Source organism: Scomber japonicus, chromosome 19 (assembly GCF_027409825.1).
Source record: "Scomber japonicus isolate fScoJap1 chromosome 19, fScoJap1.pri, whole genome shotgun sequence".
NCBI lineage: Eukaryota > Metazoa > Chordata > Actinopteri > Scombriformes > Scombridae > Scomber > Scomber japonicus.
This window is the reverse complement of record NC_070596.1, coordinates 32,642,169-32,658,619: the sequence shown is the minus strand read 5'-3', so window position 1 is coordinate 32,658,619 and position 16,451 is coordinate 32,642,169. Positions and strand designations below refer to the sequence as shown.

The 16,451-nt window shown below is 41.1% G+C and overlaps 1 protein-coding gene across 1 annotated transcript; it reads left to right on the top strand.

Annotated features, from left to right (window-relative positions):
• Positions 1 to 8,628: 8,628 nt before the first annotated feature.
• Positions 8,629 to 15,001, top strand: LOC128379971 (GTPase IMAP family member 7-like). Its single transcript, XM_053339609.1, has 5 exons — positions 8,629 to 8,775; positions 9,240 to 9,351; positions 9,899 to 9,943; positions 13,936 to 14,037; positions 14,241 to 15,001. Exons 1-5 carry the CDS (start codon positions 8,629 to 8,631, stop codon positions 14,999 to 15,001), a joined length of 1,167 nt encoding a protein of 388 aa, XP_053195584.1.
• The last annotated feature ends 1,450 nt before the right edge of the window (positions 15,002 to 16,451 follow it).

Here is a 16,451-nt window from a genome sequence, read left to right as displayed (position 1 = left end):
GCCAAGCCTAGCCGCTAGGCTAGACAAACTCGGCTTGTTACCGCACAGGTGCTAGAAAGCACACAACTCACTTTCCGATGCTTAAATTACATCGATCAGATCAGAGATATACAGATGAAGCCATTTCAAAGTTCCCGTGTTTCCTTGATGGCTCCTTGACTGGTCCTTGACCGGTCCTTGGCTGGCCGATAATGGAAGCAGGGGGGAAATGCGATCCCCCCGCGATGACGTGGTCAATGAGGCCCCGACTGGAAACGCCCCTATGCTGCCCGAGTGAAAACCAGCTGCAATGCCTCATTTATCCACGGGGAGGAGCAGTGTGTTTAGACTCATAGGAAAGACTAGGCTGTCCAACGATTAAAAAAAATAACCGGATTCATCACATTACAACCCTGTGATTAAACCTGATTAAAATACTAGGCTAAATATTATATACACTAATATTACTTGTTTTACTTCTATTCTTCTGTATTAAGTCGCCGAATGAAGGGTACAATATAGTTAATCCATTAGAAAGATGCAATTGAAGCTGCCGTACATCTGACAGGACACCGTGTGTCACAGGAAACACTCGCGGACACGTAATAATTCATCTGACTGATCACTGTCACTGTCACTGTCAAACCAAGAAATAGCCCATGAGACAAACCCAGTCTAGTGATTTAAAACAGGACGCGCTATTTAATACGTAGTGTTAATATTATATGGGTTCCCAATCCGACCATTTTTTTGTGTATTATTTTATCATTATTAAGGCAAAATAACTCAATTTATGTCCATCGACATTATAATGAATAGACTATAGGGTTAATATTAGTTTACATCCAGCGTGCTGCGTGGACTTCATTACATCTGCTGCACCGCTGCTACCACAATTATGAAATGCTAAGTTTCTACAGTCTGTGACTGTGACCCTCATAAAAGTCATATTTTACAAATCTGCGTTATATAAACTAACGAAATTCGTTAAAGCAAGTCATTTGGAGACTTCTAAGTCATTCAGTTAAACTAAGTCTGTTCTATAGCTGCTCCGCTGGAGAGGCTGCGAGCGTGAATGAAATCAGTGCGTCTTTTTTACACAAGTATCTGTAGCAGGCTACTGCATGACTCAGCCATGACTCAGAAGAATATGCTTGTACTTTTTAATCATAGTGCGTTGTGTTAACTGATCGGTTGTGTTGTGTGTTACCGGCGCAGCACGCGTTATGTGCGCCTTTTGCGCAACGCATGTGCCGGAGGCAATTGTGCTTGAGTACACTTGGGTTTTGAGGTAATGTGAGTGCGGGCCAGCGGGGGACGGGGGGCATTCGCTTTGAAAGACATTGGGACAGCACTGTAACCATCCCCCTCAACCCATCACCTTCGAGCTGGACACCTCCCCCACCGAAAATCAAGATCAAGACACTGTCTGTGCCCCCACTATATCCAACACATGTGCTACTGTATGTGTGGTTGGGTTTTCAGTTTTACATCTTTTCTAAGTGAGTGAGGGGTGTAATAGTAGATGTGTGTAGTGCCCCCACTCTGTCCAGCACGTATGTGCGGTTGAGTTTTCAGTTTTACACCAATAGTTAATTAACTTAGTTACTGTAATAATAATAACGAATCTGAATTTAAACTCAATTTTTCTGACTTATATTTATCTTTTTCATATAATTAATGCTCATTCAACTCTGTCTGGCCCATATCTGTCGCGGCATCTGAGCGCTCTTTCTCAGCCTTGCGCAGGCTGAAAACCTGACGCAAGAGAGATTTGACTATTATGAAAGCTCACAGTGACCCCTCTCAGAAAATAGTTCCGACGTCCATGAACACTATTCTGATCTCTGTGATTTGTGTGACCATGGAACCAAATGGCCCATTAAGCCCAAACAAAAGGTTGAGCAATGATAATGCTAATAAGGTGGCTGGGCTTACATGGCTTAACGCATGCACTGAATAGACCGGGGTTGGCTGGCACATACAGTATGTGCTGTATAATTGCCTATATAAATAATTGCCTAAATACAGTCCTGTGGCCCGTTTTTGTCATTTCGTATTATTTATCTGAGCCTAAAATTAAAATATGAAAAGGCTTTTTTTTTCGTTTTTTGTGTTAGATTCAAAACAAATAACAAAATAATCAGCAGTCAGTAGGTTATTTAATTTTTTGATTTGATTCGATGAATCTGGATGACCTGACAGTAACAATTCCTAAAACATCAGAATGTGGGCTAGTTTGTGACAGAAGCGCCATCTTCTGGTCAAACCCTGTATTACAATGAATAGGTGGGTTTACAGGAAAAGATAGACACGCCCAGGAGAAGGAGGGGGTCTCTCCAGCTGCTGGAACTCAGCTGGAACTTGGCTGGAACTTGGCTGGGAGTCAGCTGCCATTCAGCTGGCATTCAGCTTGGAGGGGAACTTTGAAGTGGCTACTACTGTATTGTATAGCGAACTGAGTCTGTCATACACTTCACCTCAGAGCAGCCAAAAAGCTACGAAAAAGCTGTAATTGTCAGGAGTTGTCACGACTGTGTGATGACGTGTCACTCCGACTTCCAAGAGTCAAGAGCCTGAATGATGGGTAACCTGTAAACTGTTAAATCTCTTTAATCACTCACCACAGCAAAGGACCTCTGCTCTGTCCCTGCATCCTGCTCCTGTCTCTGACTCTCTCTCATGCTCCTAGATGTCAGGAGAGGAGGAGTGATCAATACAACTGACTGTAAAGTATCAGTCTGTTAAACTGGAATTCTACCCAAAGCCCTCAGCAGCAGGTCAAAGATTGCTCCTCAAAAAGTAGAATATTTGTCAGTTTTATGAGTCAGTTTATAAATGAGTCAGCCAGACTTTTATTAGTCAGCTCCTCCATCAGAGACTCAGGTGTAGTTAGCTGAAGTTAACTGATTACTACCAGTGATGACTTACTTTAGGCTAGGCCTAAAGTAGGCCACAGTTCGATGATTGACTTTGTAGTTGTGTCATTGGACTTGCGACTGCATGTATTGGACACTCAGGTGAAGAGAGGGGCAGAGCTGTCAACTGATCACCACCTGGTGGTGAGTTGGCTGGCTGTACTCTCCCTTAGAGATAGGGTGAGAAGCTCAGTTATCCAGGAGGAGCTCGGAGTAGATCCGCTGCTCCTCCGCGTTGAGAGGAGCCAGATGAGGAGGCTCGGGCATCTAGTCAGGATGCCTCCCGGACGCCTCCCTGGTGAGGTGTTCAGGGCCCGTCCCACCGGTAGGAGACCCAGGACACGCTGGAGAGACTATGTCTCTCGGCTGGCCTGGGAACACCTCGGGATCCCCCGGGAAGAGCTGGACGAAGTGGCTGGGGAGAGGGAAGTCTGGACTTCCTGCTTAGGCTGCTGCCCCCGAGACCCGACCAGGATAAAGCGGAAGAAGACGGTACGGTACGGTAGTTTCAGTAAGTTAATAATGTCCTGAACATGTTGTTGTGACAGTGTTTAACACACCTTAAGCTTCCTGGTGTGTGTGCATCAGCCGAGTGTCAACAGCACAGCGTGTGTGTGTGCGTGTGAGCCGGTATCAGTGAAAACATGGAGCGGACTTTCATTGAAAGCTGAAAACAGCACTGAGTGGATAGACTGATGTACTGGTTTTTGACATGGTAAAAGAAAGAGTGAGAAATAGCAGCATGGCGTGAGTGCATGTGAGCGCCTGCTGGTGCCCCTCCAGCATTTGGTGCCCTAGGCGACCGTCTATATCGCGTATGCCAAAAGCCGGCCCTGAGGACACAGAGATCATGTGAAAGAATAAGAGAAATATTAAGAAGACCCAACAAGAAACAAAGTGAAAAAATAGAAACAAAAGTATGAAAAGCACAAAGCTGAAAGTGAGAGCAAGGAGAAAATTTTGGAGGATCTGCAAACAGAGATGGACGAGCTGAGAGCAGAGAAGATAAAGTGGCTGGATGAATCGCCCTGACCTGACCGCCACTGACCTTTGATCTCTTAATATAACAAGCACAGAGAGACAGACACAGACAGACAGACAGACAGACAGACAGGTGTGATGTACCTCTCAGCACTCCTGATTTCTGCAGCAGTTCTCTGACTTGTTGTCGGTCTTTGATTTTATTATTAAAACGATGAAATCTTCCAAACCTGTTAACCCAGTCTTTCAGTGGACTTCTTTTAAATTGAGAGATATACTCCTCCAGAGATGTGCTCAAAGTGTCTCCACCTGTGAAGAGCAGGAAACTGTTCTTTAACCCCTGATCTCCAAGAACTCTGACAGCTGCTTCCATGGCTCTCTCCTCCTCCTCAGTGAACCGATCGACTGTGAGCACTACCAGGAACAGATGAGGTCTGCAGGTCTGCAGGAAGTCCTGACACCAGGTCCTAATCTCCTCTTCTGAGTCTAATATTCCTGGAGTGTCGATGACTGAGATCTTATTCCCAAACACAGTTCCTGTCTCCTCACAGATCTGTGTTGTTACCGCTCTAAAGGACTGCTTCGACTCAAACGCTTCCCGTCCTAAGATGCTGTTTCCTGAAGCACTTTTACCCATGCCTGAACCCCCCAGCAGGACGATGGTGAGATCTGGATCCATGTCTGCCCAAAGATCACAGAGTCCTATGAAAAAGGAAGAATTTTGGTTATTTGTGTTATTGGTTATTTTGCTATATTGTAATGTTGTGTGCCAAATATTTAATGCAAAACACTTAATTTGTCCCAGACAAACAATATAAGTATAATGCAGTACGCCTATTGAGGGGTGGCTCTATGCTATATAGATGCAGTAATTCAAACAATATAGAAAGCAGCATCAGTCCAAGACATGCAAGTCACTGTGTGTGTCACACGCCATTTTTAAATACGGGCAACAGCGTTATAGCGATTCGTTTCTTTTCTCTTTGTGTGGGACAGAAAGCCTCACACCATCGCCCCCATGTCCCCCATTGTTTATGTGTTTGTGTCGCGTACAAACAAAGTCACAGCAGTTTAACTCAGCCATGCTATGACGACCCCAGAGCCCCCCTCCAAGAGGACCAATCTGGTCCACTGGATGACTTTGCAAAGTATTAAACCTGCAGATAAGTAATTCCAGTTTTGTAATAAATTATACGGTTATTCTTGCTTATTTTTGCTCAGCATTCACAGTCAAGGCTTCTGACCATCCCGGAGACATCCAACTTCAGGTAAATGACTTGCAATTTGATTCAGATTTAAAGAACACATTTGCTTTGGTGGGCTTTGGCACATTTTTAACAGTATTTCTTACCAAGGAAACCCCAAACTGACACACCTGGCTCAGGATTACTTATTTTTGTGAACAAGATTTTTCTGTGAGGAGCATCAATAAAACAAAACTGCGTTCCAGACTCACACACAAGCACATTAATGACATACTGGGACTGGCAACTGCTCAGGATTTGGTTTATCATAGTCAAGTTAAAATGAATATTATATACCAGTTTTACTGGTCGGGCCCACTTAAAATCAATTTGGGCTATATAAATAAAGCTGCCTTGCCTTGAACTAAAAAGTGTTGACACCCTTGGACTTTAGTACCCATGACTAATTTAACAAACATGGCAAGACTGCTTAGCTCCTTAATATTTGTAAAATCACATGATTTACAAATGTGGCCTTGCTGCTGATCTTATAGTATAAATATATGTATTTTTATTAAACAGCCATTGATGGTGTTTTTGACTGTTCTAGACAGTTTGAGCTGCTCTGTATGTCGTTGTCCAATCAGCGCTGGGCCGTGCTCCATGAAGTACCTCCCCTTGCTTGTGTTAAGTTACATCAATCAATCAATCAATCAATCAATCAATCTTTATTTGTATAGCGCCAAATCACAACAAAGTTATCTCAAGGCACTTTCCACATAGAGCAGGTTCTAAACCAAACTCTTCAGGTTTTAACTTTAAAGAGACCCAACATTACATCAACTCAAACCATGCGGTGCAGGATTGTTTCATTGAGTTTCTGCCTGTTTATGGATGCATCTGAGTCTATTGCTAGTGTGTATCTGGACAGATGGAACTGTCTTTTTTCTGATGATGACAGAGAGAAACTCATTACACAAGCATATGATGGAGGCAGTGAGAGGAGAGGAGAGCGGGCTGGTGTGGAGCACAAGGTGCGTGAGCATTTCAAAAATACTCTTTATGTGCACTGCTATGCAAACCAGTTTAATTTGATCATGCAGCAGGCCACTTCTCACATCCCAGCAGTGACAGTTTTCTTTTCTGACCTGGGCAGTATTTCCAGTTTTTTTACCCAGTCACCTAAACACACCAGCATTCGACCAGAATGTTAAACAAGGCTGCCAAGAGCTTCATCTGGCTTCCTGAGGATGCTGCAGTATGAGGACTGTGTCATCAGATCATGCCTCACATTGACATGCTGTACCAGCAGCTGCAGAAGAAGGACATTGATGCAGTCTTCATCAAGTGTGCCCTCCAGAGCTTCACAAGCAGTGTGCAGGCAATAAGACAAGATAAAATAATATTGTTCAATACTGAACCTTGACATTAAGAAATGCAGTCAGTAGCCACTTCATAGGTACATGTGCGGTCTACCTCAATCCAATCCAACAGCTCTCCTCACTGTTTGTTAACAGTGATGGTGGTGTGTTAGGGTGAATTATATTGACTGGTGTTCCTAATATTTTGTCCACTCCATTGACATATAAAATATTAGAAACACTTTGAAATAATGTAATTCAGTACACCACCACCACCACCACCACCCACAGCAACATTAATAATAAAGATAAAGTAGAATTATCACTTTTCTGACAATGTCAACAAAAACTGAAAATATATAAACTTTGTAAAAATTTATAGCAGAGCTGTTGTACTGGATTGAGTTAGATTGCACAGGACAGGTGTATCTAATGAAGTGGATGGTGACTGTATATGCATAAAGTAAAGCTGGATACTATAATTACTAATAGCACTCATATTTTCATGTACTAACACGAAAATTGGTCTGCTTGCCCTCAGAGACTCCTCTCAACAGCAGCAGGAAGTAGCAACAGGAACCACAAGACCAAGGAGGGCCTTGGGAGAAGAGGAGAAGCAGAGGCTGTCAAGTAAGATCTGCAACACAATCCTGGCTCATCCTTCACCGACCACCTTGTGAGTAGCCACACTGCTACAGGCAGAGATGTTTGAGCAGCACTGTCATACATCTCCTGACAAGGCTCTGTATGCTGTGAGGGCATATCCCATGCTGAACAAGGCAACGCTCAGGACAGAACTGTCTCTCATCTATGATAATCCAGATTCAAGGGCTACTGATTTTGCTCTGGCGCTGTACCAGGTTCTGCAGAGATACAACCTCCAGGAGACATTTTCTTTTTATACTGTGGCTCTGTTAAACATTCTCATTACCACTCCCATGACGGCTGAAGCTGATAGGTGTTTCTCAACACTGAAGAGAATCAAGACGTTCCTGCTAAATGCAATGGGCCAGGAACGTCTGAATGCACTGACCAAGCTCTCCATGGAGAGGAGCTAGTCAGGAACATGCCTGATTTCTGTGAGAGTTATTCATCACTATGCTTCTTCGAAAGAGAGACGAGCAAAATTTCAGTACAAGTAATGTAGTTTAAATAGTGACACTCTCATTCTCAGACTCTGCCTCTCTCTCGTTCTGTCACAATCACCCACACACACATGCAGTTAATCTTTTAACTGTTGATATTGGTTTTTATAGTTATCTTTTCATTAAAATGTTCAAATGTTTTAAAGGCAGTATGATTTATTAATTCTCCTTTGTTACTGTAAATTGTGGTGGTATCTTTGATAAATAACAGAAATTGTAAGATGGGACGGTCCACTTTACTTTTCCTATAATAGCCTACAGATTATTAATACAGATTGTTTGTGTAATGTTGATGAATTTGACTCCATTGAACGAGTCACCTTAGTGAAGACCCGCTACTGGTTGAACCTGTGACAGCCGCATGTTAGTATGGTGACTGATCGGCTATGAGACAGTCTCTTAACTTCAGCCCGTCATTTTCTAATCACCTCCTCGCGCAGCTTTTCAAAGCGCCAAACTTAATGTATAAATATCAGCTGAGCTTCAGTCCAGCTTCATTCTGTAATGTAGTCTGTAATAAATCTGATGAGTTTACTCTAAAGTTATTTAAGATTAATGAGAATATTCAAAGTGTCTCCTCACCGCGGCGTTTGCTGCGTTACACTAATTAATATTAATAACTAAAGAGATTATTACAGTTCATCACATTATAAATACAGCTGGACTCACCTGTTCAGTAACCCCCTCCTCACTGGACCCGAAGATTAATAACACGGCGACATTACTCTGGGTTTAAACACTTTCTTTAACTCTTATTTCCTCTCTATGCTTCCAGTCTCTGTGGAGTTCTCGAGAAGTGAGAAGAGGAGTTAACACCGGAAACAAGCCAGCTGCTTCAAAATAAGAGCACAACAAAACTAGACAAACGAATAGACTAGACAAAAACTAGAATAGAATAGAATAGAAAGCCTTTTTTGTCATTGTACATTGCTATACAACAAGATCTGGAGAGCTACTCCAGTTAAGAGCAGCATGAAATGTCTCAGCAGAGACACAGAGAGCTGGAGATGTCATCCAGGTTAAGGTTGATGACCTTCTGTAGAGCTTTTCATACCACATCATGATGCAGTATGCCAGGACAGACTCAGTGGTGGAGCAGTATGCCAGGACAGACTCAGTGGTGGAGCAATATGCCAGGACAGACTCAGTGGTGGAGCAGTATGCCAGGACAGACTCAGTGGTGGAGCAGTATGCCAGGACAGTCTCAGTGATGGAGCAGTAGAAGACCACCAGCAGCTTCTCCTGGAGGTTGTTCCTCCTGAGCAGTCTGAGGAAGTGGAGCTTTTTAACTACTGCTGAGATCCTCTGTGATGTATGTGCCAGTAACATGAAGGAGGAAACCTCTCGACATGGAGCAGGACTGGATCCGTTCTGTTTCTCCTGAAGTCTGAAGACTAAGAGGAGAGATGTGTCTTCCTGTCTGTGGAGGGTTTGAGGGCAGAAACTAGAAATAAATAAATAAATTCATAATAAATAAATATACTGTTTAGTTGTCACCACAAATAAATAGATCGAATAGAATAGAAAAAATAAAATAAAATAGAACAAATGAATTAATAAAGTAATGTATAAATGAAGGAACGAACAGATGGGTGAATTAATTAACCAGGAGAATTTATTGCTTTGACACAGATGTGCTCCATGCTGTTTTCTCTTATTTTGAAAGCACAGACAGGAAACATGGGGTCCTCTGTGAGCTGTGTGACTGCGGACGGTCACACCTGTAGAATAAAGAGGAGAAATAACCAGAGAGCAGCAGAGATGGCAGGCATTGAGATACTCAGTAAGTCTGATTATTTCCTAATTTTACATTTTAACATCCGTCTCAACTTTTACTGTGAAGGCCGCGTGTTTGGTCGCGCGCACAGATACAGTCTATGGCTCAGATTAACGCGCAAACTGCTGAGACAACTTGCACTTAAAATGCATTTTTATGTTCATATTCTTCCTGACTGATGAATATGTTTATTGTTTGCTGTGTGGAAGTATAAGTAATAATAATAATAAATAATACTATGTAATAATAAGTAATAATACTGATAACACTAATAATTTGTGAGACTGAACTGAGTCAGTGTTAGACTGGTGTTTAATTAAATCAGGAAAAGAAAGCTGAAAGTCTGTCTCACCTGTCTGTGTCTCACCTGTCTGTCTCTCACCTGTCTGTCTCTCACCTGTCTGTCACCTGTGTCTCTCACCTGTCTGTGTCACCTGTCTGTGTCTCACCTGTCTGTGTCTCACCTGTCTGTGTCACCTGTCTGTCTCTCACCTGTCTGTGTCTCACTTGTCTGTGTCACCTGTCTGTCTCTCACCTGTCTGTGTCTGAACAGGGGACCCAAGGACTAGAAGAGGCAGTATGGACAGACCTATAAACTGTGAGTAACATGAACTTCATCAAATCATAAACTAAATGTCCAACATGCAGATTTTAAACATGAACATTTATCTGTGAACCCTGATGGTTCATATCAGACTGAACATGTATAGATGTGTGGATACAGTAAGGTATGCTGGATGTAGGATTAACCAATCAATTTAGCACAGCTCAGTCTGCATGTGTATTATGGCTAACACTGGTAAAAATATATAAAGGGTCCCTGATAGATCTATCTATCTATCTATCTATCTATCTATCTATCTATCTATCCGTCTATCTGTCTATCTATGTAATTTGATTTAATTCATTTACATTTACTTTTTAAACATCTTCTTTCTGTGTCTTTTTAAATGTCTTTCAACACATCTGCAACTAAAACATGGAACTATTAACATTTTGAGAATGAGTAGTTTTGTCCTGTTGGAGAGGCAAAAATCAAGTTTGGTGAATTCAAAGATTTCTTTTGGTCATTAGATTATAAACTTGATGACGTCATTATGGTCAGTTAGGACGTTCCTCTGAATGGACGACACAGAAGATCTGAGAGCATCTGTTTCATCTCTTGATCAGCTTCAGTTTGGAGGATAATGTAAAATTTAGTTTGGTGAGTTTTTTGAAGACTGTGTCCAAATCATTTTCTTCAAGGCACATTAGCAGCTTGGACATTGCTGGTAGGGAGAGCAGAGGAAGAGTTCAGTGTCAGTACTGTTGTATTTCATAGAAGTGGTAAACATCTACTGACAGCTCTGACATTAGTTTTACATTTCCTGTTACTCAGAGACTCTGACATACAGCTCTACAACTGCACCTTTTACTCTTCTCTGTGTGTTAATCTGTTAGCAGGGTTACTAAAAAGGTTCTCTTCCATATTTCATAACACTTTCATATCAGGATGAATGTTTAAACATTTTAACTTCACACAGGTTTGATTTCTACTGGACTTCTCTCTAATAGTTAATGGTTAATGCAAACATACATTTATCTCTCTCCTCTCCTTCCGTCCTGCTGCTAGCTGCATTTTTCAGACCTCTTTGTTATTTCTTCAGTTTTCTAGAATCATAAGGTAGCATGCTAATGTCCCTCTATAAGTGAAGATTAATCCTAACTAAAGGATTTAAACACACTTTGTGTAAAAATACTCTAATTTCCTCACAGACTTTATTACTTTAACATAGAGCTGGCAAAGTATGTAGACTATATAACTCAGTAGCTAGCTACTATCCATTTCAATCAGGAGAGACCAGAGAATGAAGTCAAAGAATATTTATTATATAGATGAAATGAATGATTAGGTATTGTAGTAGTAATAATAATAATAATAATAATAATAATACATTTTATTTGATGGTGCCTTTCAAGTCACCCAAGGTCACCTTACAGAGAATTAAAAACAACAAACATTATTAAAACCAGACATCAACCTAAAAACAAGTGTAGTGACAGCTGATGTGTCAATTGATGCTCCAGAAATAACAGCAAAGAAAATGATGAGCTTTGACAGAGATCAGTATGAGCTGTGAGAAGGATCAGAATGAGAAATAAAACTAAGACGTGAGCAAACAAAACTATTGTCTTCCTGTCTGAACTTTCTCTAGCTTCATTTAGCATGTTTAGCATGATATACAGTTAGCAGCTGACCAACACACACTGCAGCATTAAACAACTTAAACCAACTCTGAGGTGAAGAAAATAACTGTTCAGTCTGTTTCATCCCTACAACCTGCATCTGCTCAGTGTGTTGAACAGTGATTACTTTATCAGAGCTAACAGTGGAGCAGAGAAGCTGCACTGCTGGAAATATCACGTTGATAATATTGATGTCGATAAAAGCAGAGCACTCCTCATTTTATTATTCTCATACAGATGGAGACTGGAGGATTAATGATTAATTAATTAATAATTAATGCAGTTAACTTTCAGCTGCCAACCGTTTATCTTATCTGCCAGTTATGATTCATATGTTCATCAGCATGTAAGCTCATTAATAAACTGTGGAGATAAAAAAACAGTTTTAGTTGTCACTGAAAACCTGTATAGGTCAACAAAAAGAACTGATCAGCAATTTATAAAGAATAGATCAATAAGCAGAATTGATAATGGCATTGGTATCAATAAAATCGTATCAATCCCCATCTCTAATCCTTAATAATATTTAATGTATACACTGATTTTAATGCAGAGAAGCCTGACTATGTTAGTGACCTCACAACTTATTACAGGCTCAAGGTTACAGTATAGATACTCTACTCAGTCTATAGACTGACCTGAAGACAATAGAACAGTGTGAGGAGGTGAGACGGAGCAAACTGCTGAGAATTACTGAACCAGAATCAGCTGATTGGAATAATATCAGCTACAGTGTTCAGCCTGCATAAAGGGTTTATTAACTTCTACCATAATGATCAGTTTACTCCATTGTTAGGCCATCTTCTTTCTTACTCTTTACTGGTAAGACTCTTCACCATGTTTTACTTCTATGCAGGCACTGACCTGGGAAGGGGGGGGGGGGGGCAGCACCCCCAACTGTTGGGGGAGTTGTAACTGCAACCCCAAATAGTTGACTAAATAAATTAATAATAAATGTGTGGGGTTTTTTTAAATTAGCATTTTGGTGTAAGTATTCTATAAAACATGGTTTTGTTTTTCAATGATACATCATGAGGGGGATTGGACATGAAGGATCACTGTTGAGGTTGACCAGTAGGCTACTACTACTTGTCTCATAATGTCTCAAAAAAGATTCACGTATTTCTTTAGTGACCCCAAAACCAAACAACCAAAATTACAAACTTTTCTGCCGGGAACAGACAGGACAGGCAGCGACGTATTCTGACACGTCATCCTTGGCATTAACCCACCAGAACCGCTCCAACACTCTGAAGAGGGTTCGGCGGGTGCCAGGATGACAGGAGAACTTACTTTCATGAACCCACTTAATAACCTCTCCCCGGAGGAACGGGGGAACAAACAACCTGTTCGTGGGAGTCTCACGGGGTGCTGGAATAGCTCTGAGAGCCTCTATCACCTTGCCTTCCACACTCCAGGTGAAGGCTCCCACGATACAGGTTTCAGGGAGGATGGGTTCTGGATCAGAGGAGTCTGTTGCGGGTGCATGAATGCGTGACAAGGCGTCGACGATATGACAGAATGAAATATGACAGAATGAAATTAAACCGGGAAAAGAAAGGTTCCCGCCTAGCTTGACGGGCATTGAGCCTTTTGGTGCTCTTGAGGTATTCCAGATTCCGGTGGTCTGTCCACACGAGGAATGGTTGGGCCGCCCCCTCTAGCCAATGCCTCCACTCTTCCAGCGCCACTTTCACCGCCAACAGCTCCCGGTCCCCCACCGAGTAGTTTCTCTCTGCTTGGGATAACCTTCGGGAAAGGAAAGCACAGGGGTGGATCTTGTTATCCGTACCTGACCTCTGGGACAAGACAGCCCCCAATCCGGAACTGGAGGCGTCCACTTCCACGACGAACTGTTGATCGACTGAGGGTAGGGTGAGGACCGGAGCTGTGGTGAAGAGCTTCTGCGTACTAAGTAATACGCAGAAAACAGAAAACTGACAAGACGATCTGGCACTGACACACAGGGGGATGGGATAACGAGACACAGGTGAAAACACATAAGGGCGGGGACAGGTAATCACACGGGGAGCAGGAAGTGAGCACAGAGACTAGGGTGTCAAAATAAAACAGGAAACAGACCCTGACATGGACCTGTTAATATTTTTCGGATGGATGTTTGCTGTGTGTCATTCTGTCACAAAAATTAAACATACGATTATTCTTCTTGTATTCAGTTTTAATTAGTTTAATCTTTGTTAACTCTGCATCTGTTATATGATGCTGTGTGTTCAAGTGCTTTAATGTTACCCAACAATAAATTGTCTTCTGATTAGGAAAATAACTACTGCATTTTGTAGAATGTCAAAGGCGAATGTGTGGAATAAAGAGTCTGTTGTGACAGATCTGTGTCTCTAGTTGTAGTGAGGCTGGTTCTTGTTGGGAGGACTGGAGAAGGAAAGAGCTCCAGTGGAAACACCATACTGGGAAGAGATGCCTTCAAAAGTGCTGCTGGTTATTCATCAGGTAACATACACTAACCTGTAACCATGGTAACTAAGAATTAAAATGTTAGTTTTGGTTGATTTCCGGTAACTAAAAATAAATCTTAAATTGGACTTAAAACCAATAAATACATTTTGATGAAAGACTAAAACTCAGTGAATGTCAGAGTGAAGAAGAGTTCAGGTTTCCAGCTGTTGGTGAATAAAATGTGTTTCTCTCCTCAGTGACCACTGAATGCAGCAAAGAGAGAAATAAAGTTTATAACAGACAAGTTTCTGTGGTCGATACTCCTGGCATCTTTGACACCTTGCAGGCTGATGAAGCAGTGAACAGAGAGATCTACAAATGCATCAACATGTCGGCCCCGGGGCCCCACGCCATCCTGCTGGTCATCAAGGTGGGACGCTTTACACATCAGAGACAACAAGCTGTGAGGAGGATGGAGGAGATCTTTGGGAAAGATTTCTGGAGGTACACCATCATCCTCTTCACTCATGGAGACACAGTCCCAGACTTTGAAAAGATGCTGAAGGAGGAGGCGGGACCAGAGCTGCAGGAGGTCCTGAAGAAGGCGGAGAACAAATATCATATCTTCAACAACAACAAAGCCAACCATCGTGGTCAGGTCCTGGATCTGCTGGAGAAGGTGGAGAAGATGGTGAATGCCAGTGGAGGAAAGTATTACACCGACTCCACCTATGAGGAGAGGCAGAAGATGTTGAATCAGAAGGAGGAGGAGCTCAGGAAGTTCTATGAGAACAAACTAAAGGAGGAAATAGAAGCTGTGAAGAGAAAGTACGAGAAGATGCTGAGTGACACTCAGCTGGAGCATCAGGAGGTGGAGGAGCGACTGCAGACTGAACTGCAGGAACTGAAACGTTATTATCGTGCTTTAGAGAAAGGAGTCCGTCATGTTCTCGAGCAGACTGATGACCTGTCTGATGAAATGATAAAAAAGTTTCATGAGACATTGAAACTGAACTGAACTGCTGCACAGTGCTTTCCTGCAGCTGCATTACCTTGTCCTCCTTTAGTTCATTCTGTTCATTCTGAACCTTTATTAGAGGGAATGGACCTTTTAATAGAGAGACTGGACCTTCACAAATACTGATGGCCTGCTCAGTGGACGGTTGTTGAGGCTGAGTCTATTTTTAATGTGTTTTTGTTTTATGGAAGCAGTTAGAGTTTGGGGACCCAATTAGAAGTCACATGATTCCACAGGATTCTGGTTTTGTATTTAATAGAATCAGAATTTTAAAAGTATAAAGTTTAAGAATTTTATTTTAGTCTGCAATAAATAAATGAAATGTGTGTAATTGCAGACATTCATATAAACATACATATACACATAGAAAGGAGGCAGATATTTAGATACCACAGTTGAAAAAAAGACAAAAAGTTTCAGGATGAAGCTACAGCTCATAATGTTTAACCTCAAAATACGAACAACAAAACAGAACAAGAACAAAACAATCCTCTTACACATCCTGTTCTGTCCTTTTATGTCAGTGTTCTTCATATTTGTTCATATGTTATTTTTGAAAATGTGTTTAATCATATTAAATGTTTTACATGTTTTTATCCGTTCCATAAATTCACTACTTGACTGTAATACAATATTTTATATCAATCCTCACTGATTTATTTCTTGTAATATACTAATTCCTCTCAAATCATGTTGACTCTCTTTTTAAACCGTTGGATACTTTCATGTAATATTTTTTAACTTTGTACGTAATTTGAACAGTTTTCAAGTCAACCAAATCTGTACATATATGTGCTTTTAATTAAATAAAGAGTGAGTGGTTTAGTACTTTTCTTGTTACTCTTTTTTTGAGGGAATTAAGATAGGATCAGTGTGTCTTTTATTTGTATTTCCTCAAACTTCAAAATGTTAATATGGAGAATAAAGCAACAGTATAAGATGTATAACGTATGTATAATGAATAACTAAGATTTTAATTAGGAAGATCTTTGACTTCATTTTTCTAATTTATCATTAAAGAGTCTGTTGTCAATGTTAATGAAAGCAATGTGTGTGTTGGTGGATTTAACTGTAATCAGAGATGAATTCTGTAGCTAGACGAGGAGCTTTGGGGAGAAATGTGAGAACTGTAGAGAGTTTCTAACTGTTAACAGTGAAGACCCCAATATTATGATGTATTATCATGTTTTAACTGGTTCAGAAGGTTCAGGTCACTGCAGGTCATGTGTTTCAATGTGTTTCAATGAGCTTCTCTCTGATTTACAAAGAAAATGAACTTTGGATTTTGTTGTTGAAGGCTGATTTGATATTTAATCTCTAATATGGACTTTGATGCTATAATATTTTATTGTTGCTGCCTGTGTGCTCATTTCTCAGAACTGAACTCAATCTCCAGAAAATGATTTATATGGAAGAAGGAAGTATAGATAAGAATGATCATGTAAGGTCA

Excerpts from the sequence above, each read along its gene's own strand:
- LOC128379971 (XM_053339609.1), top strand. The coding sequence starts at position 8,629 with ATGATGCAGTATGCCAGGACAGACTCAGTGGTGGAGCAGTATGCCAGG. Across the intron at positions 9,944-13,935 it reads TATGGACAGACCTATAAACT|TGAGGCTGGTTCTTGTTGGG; the intron begins GTGAGTAACATG and ends CTCTAGTTGTAG. Across the intron at positions 14,038-14,240 it reads TGCTGCTGGTTATTCATCAG|TGACCACTGAATGCAGCAAA; the intron begins GTAACATACACT and ends TTCTCTCCTCAG.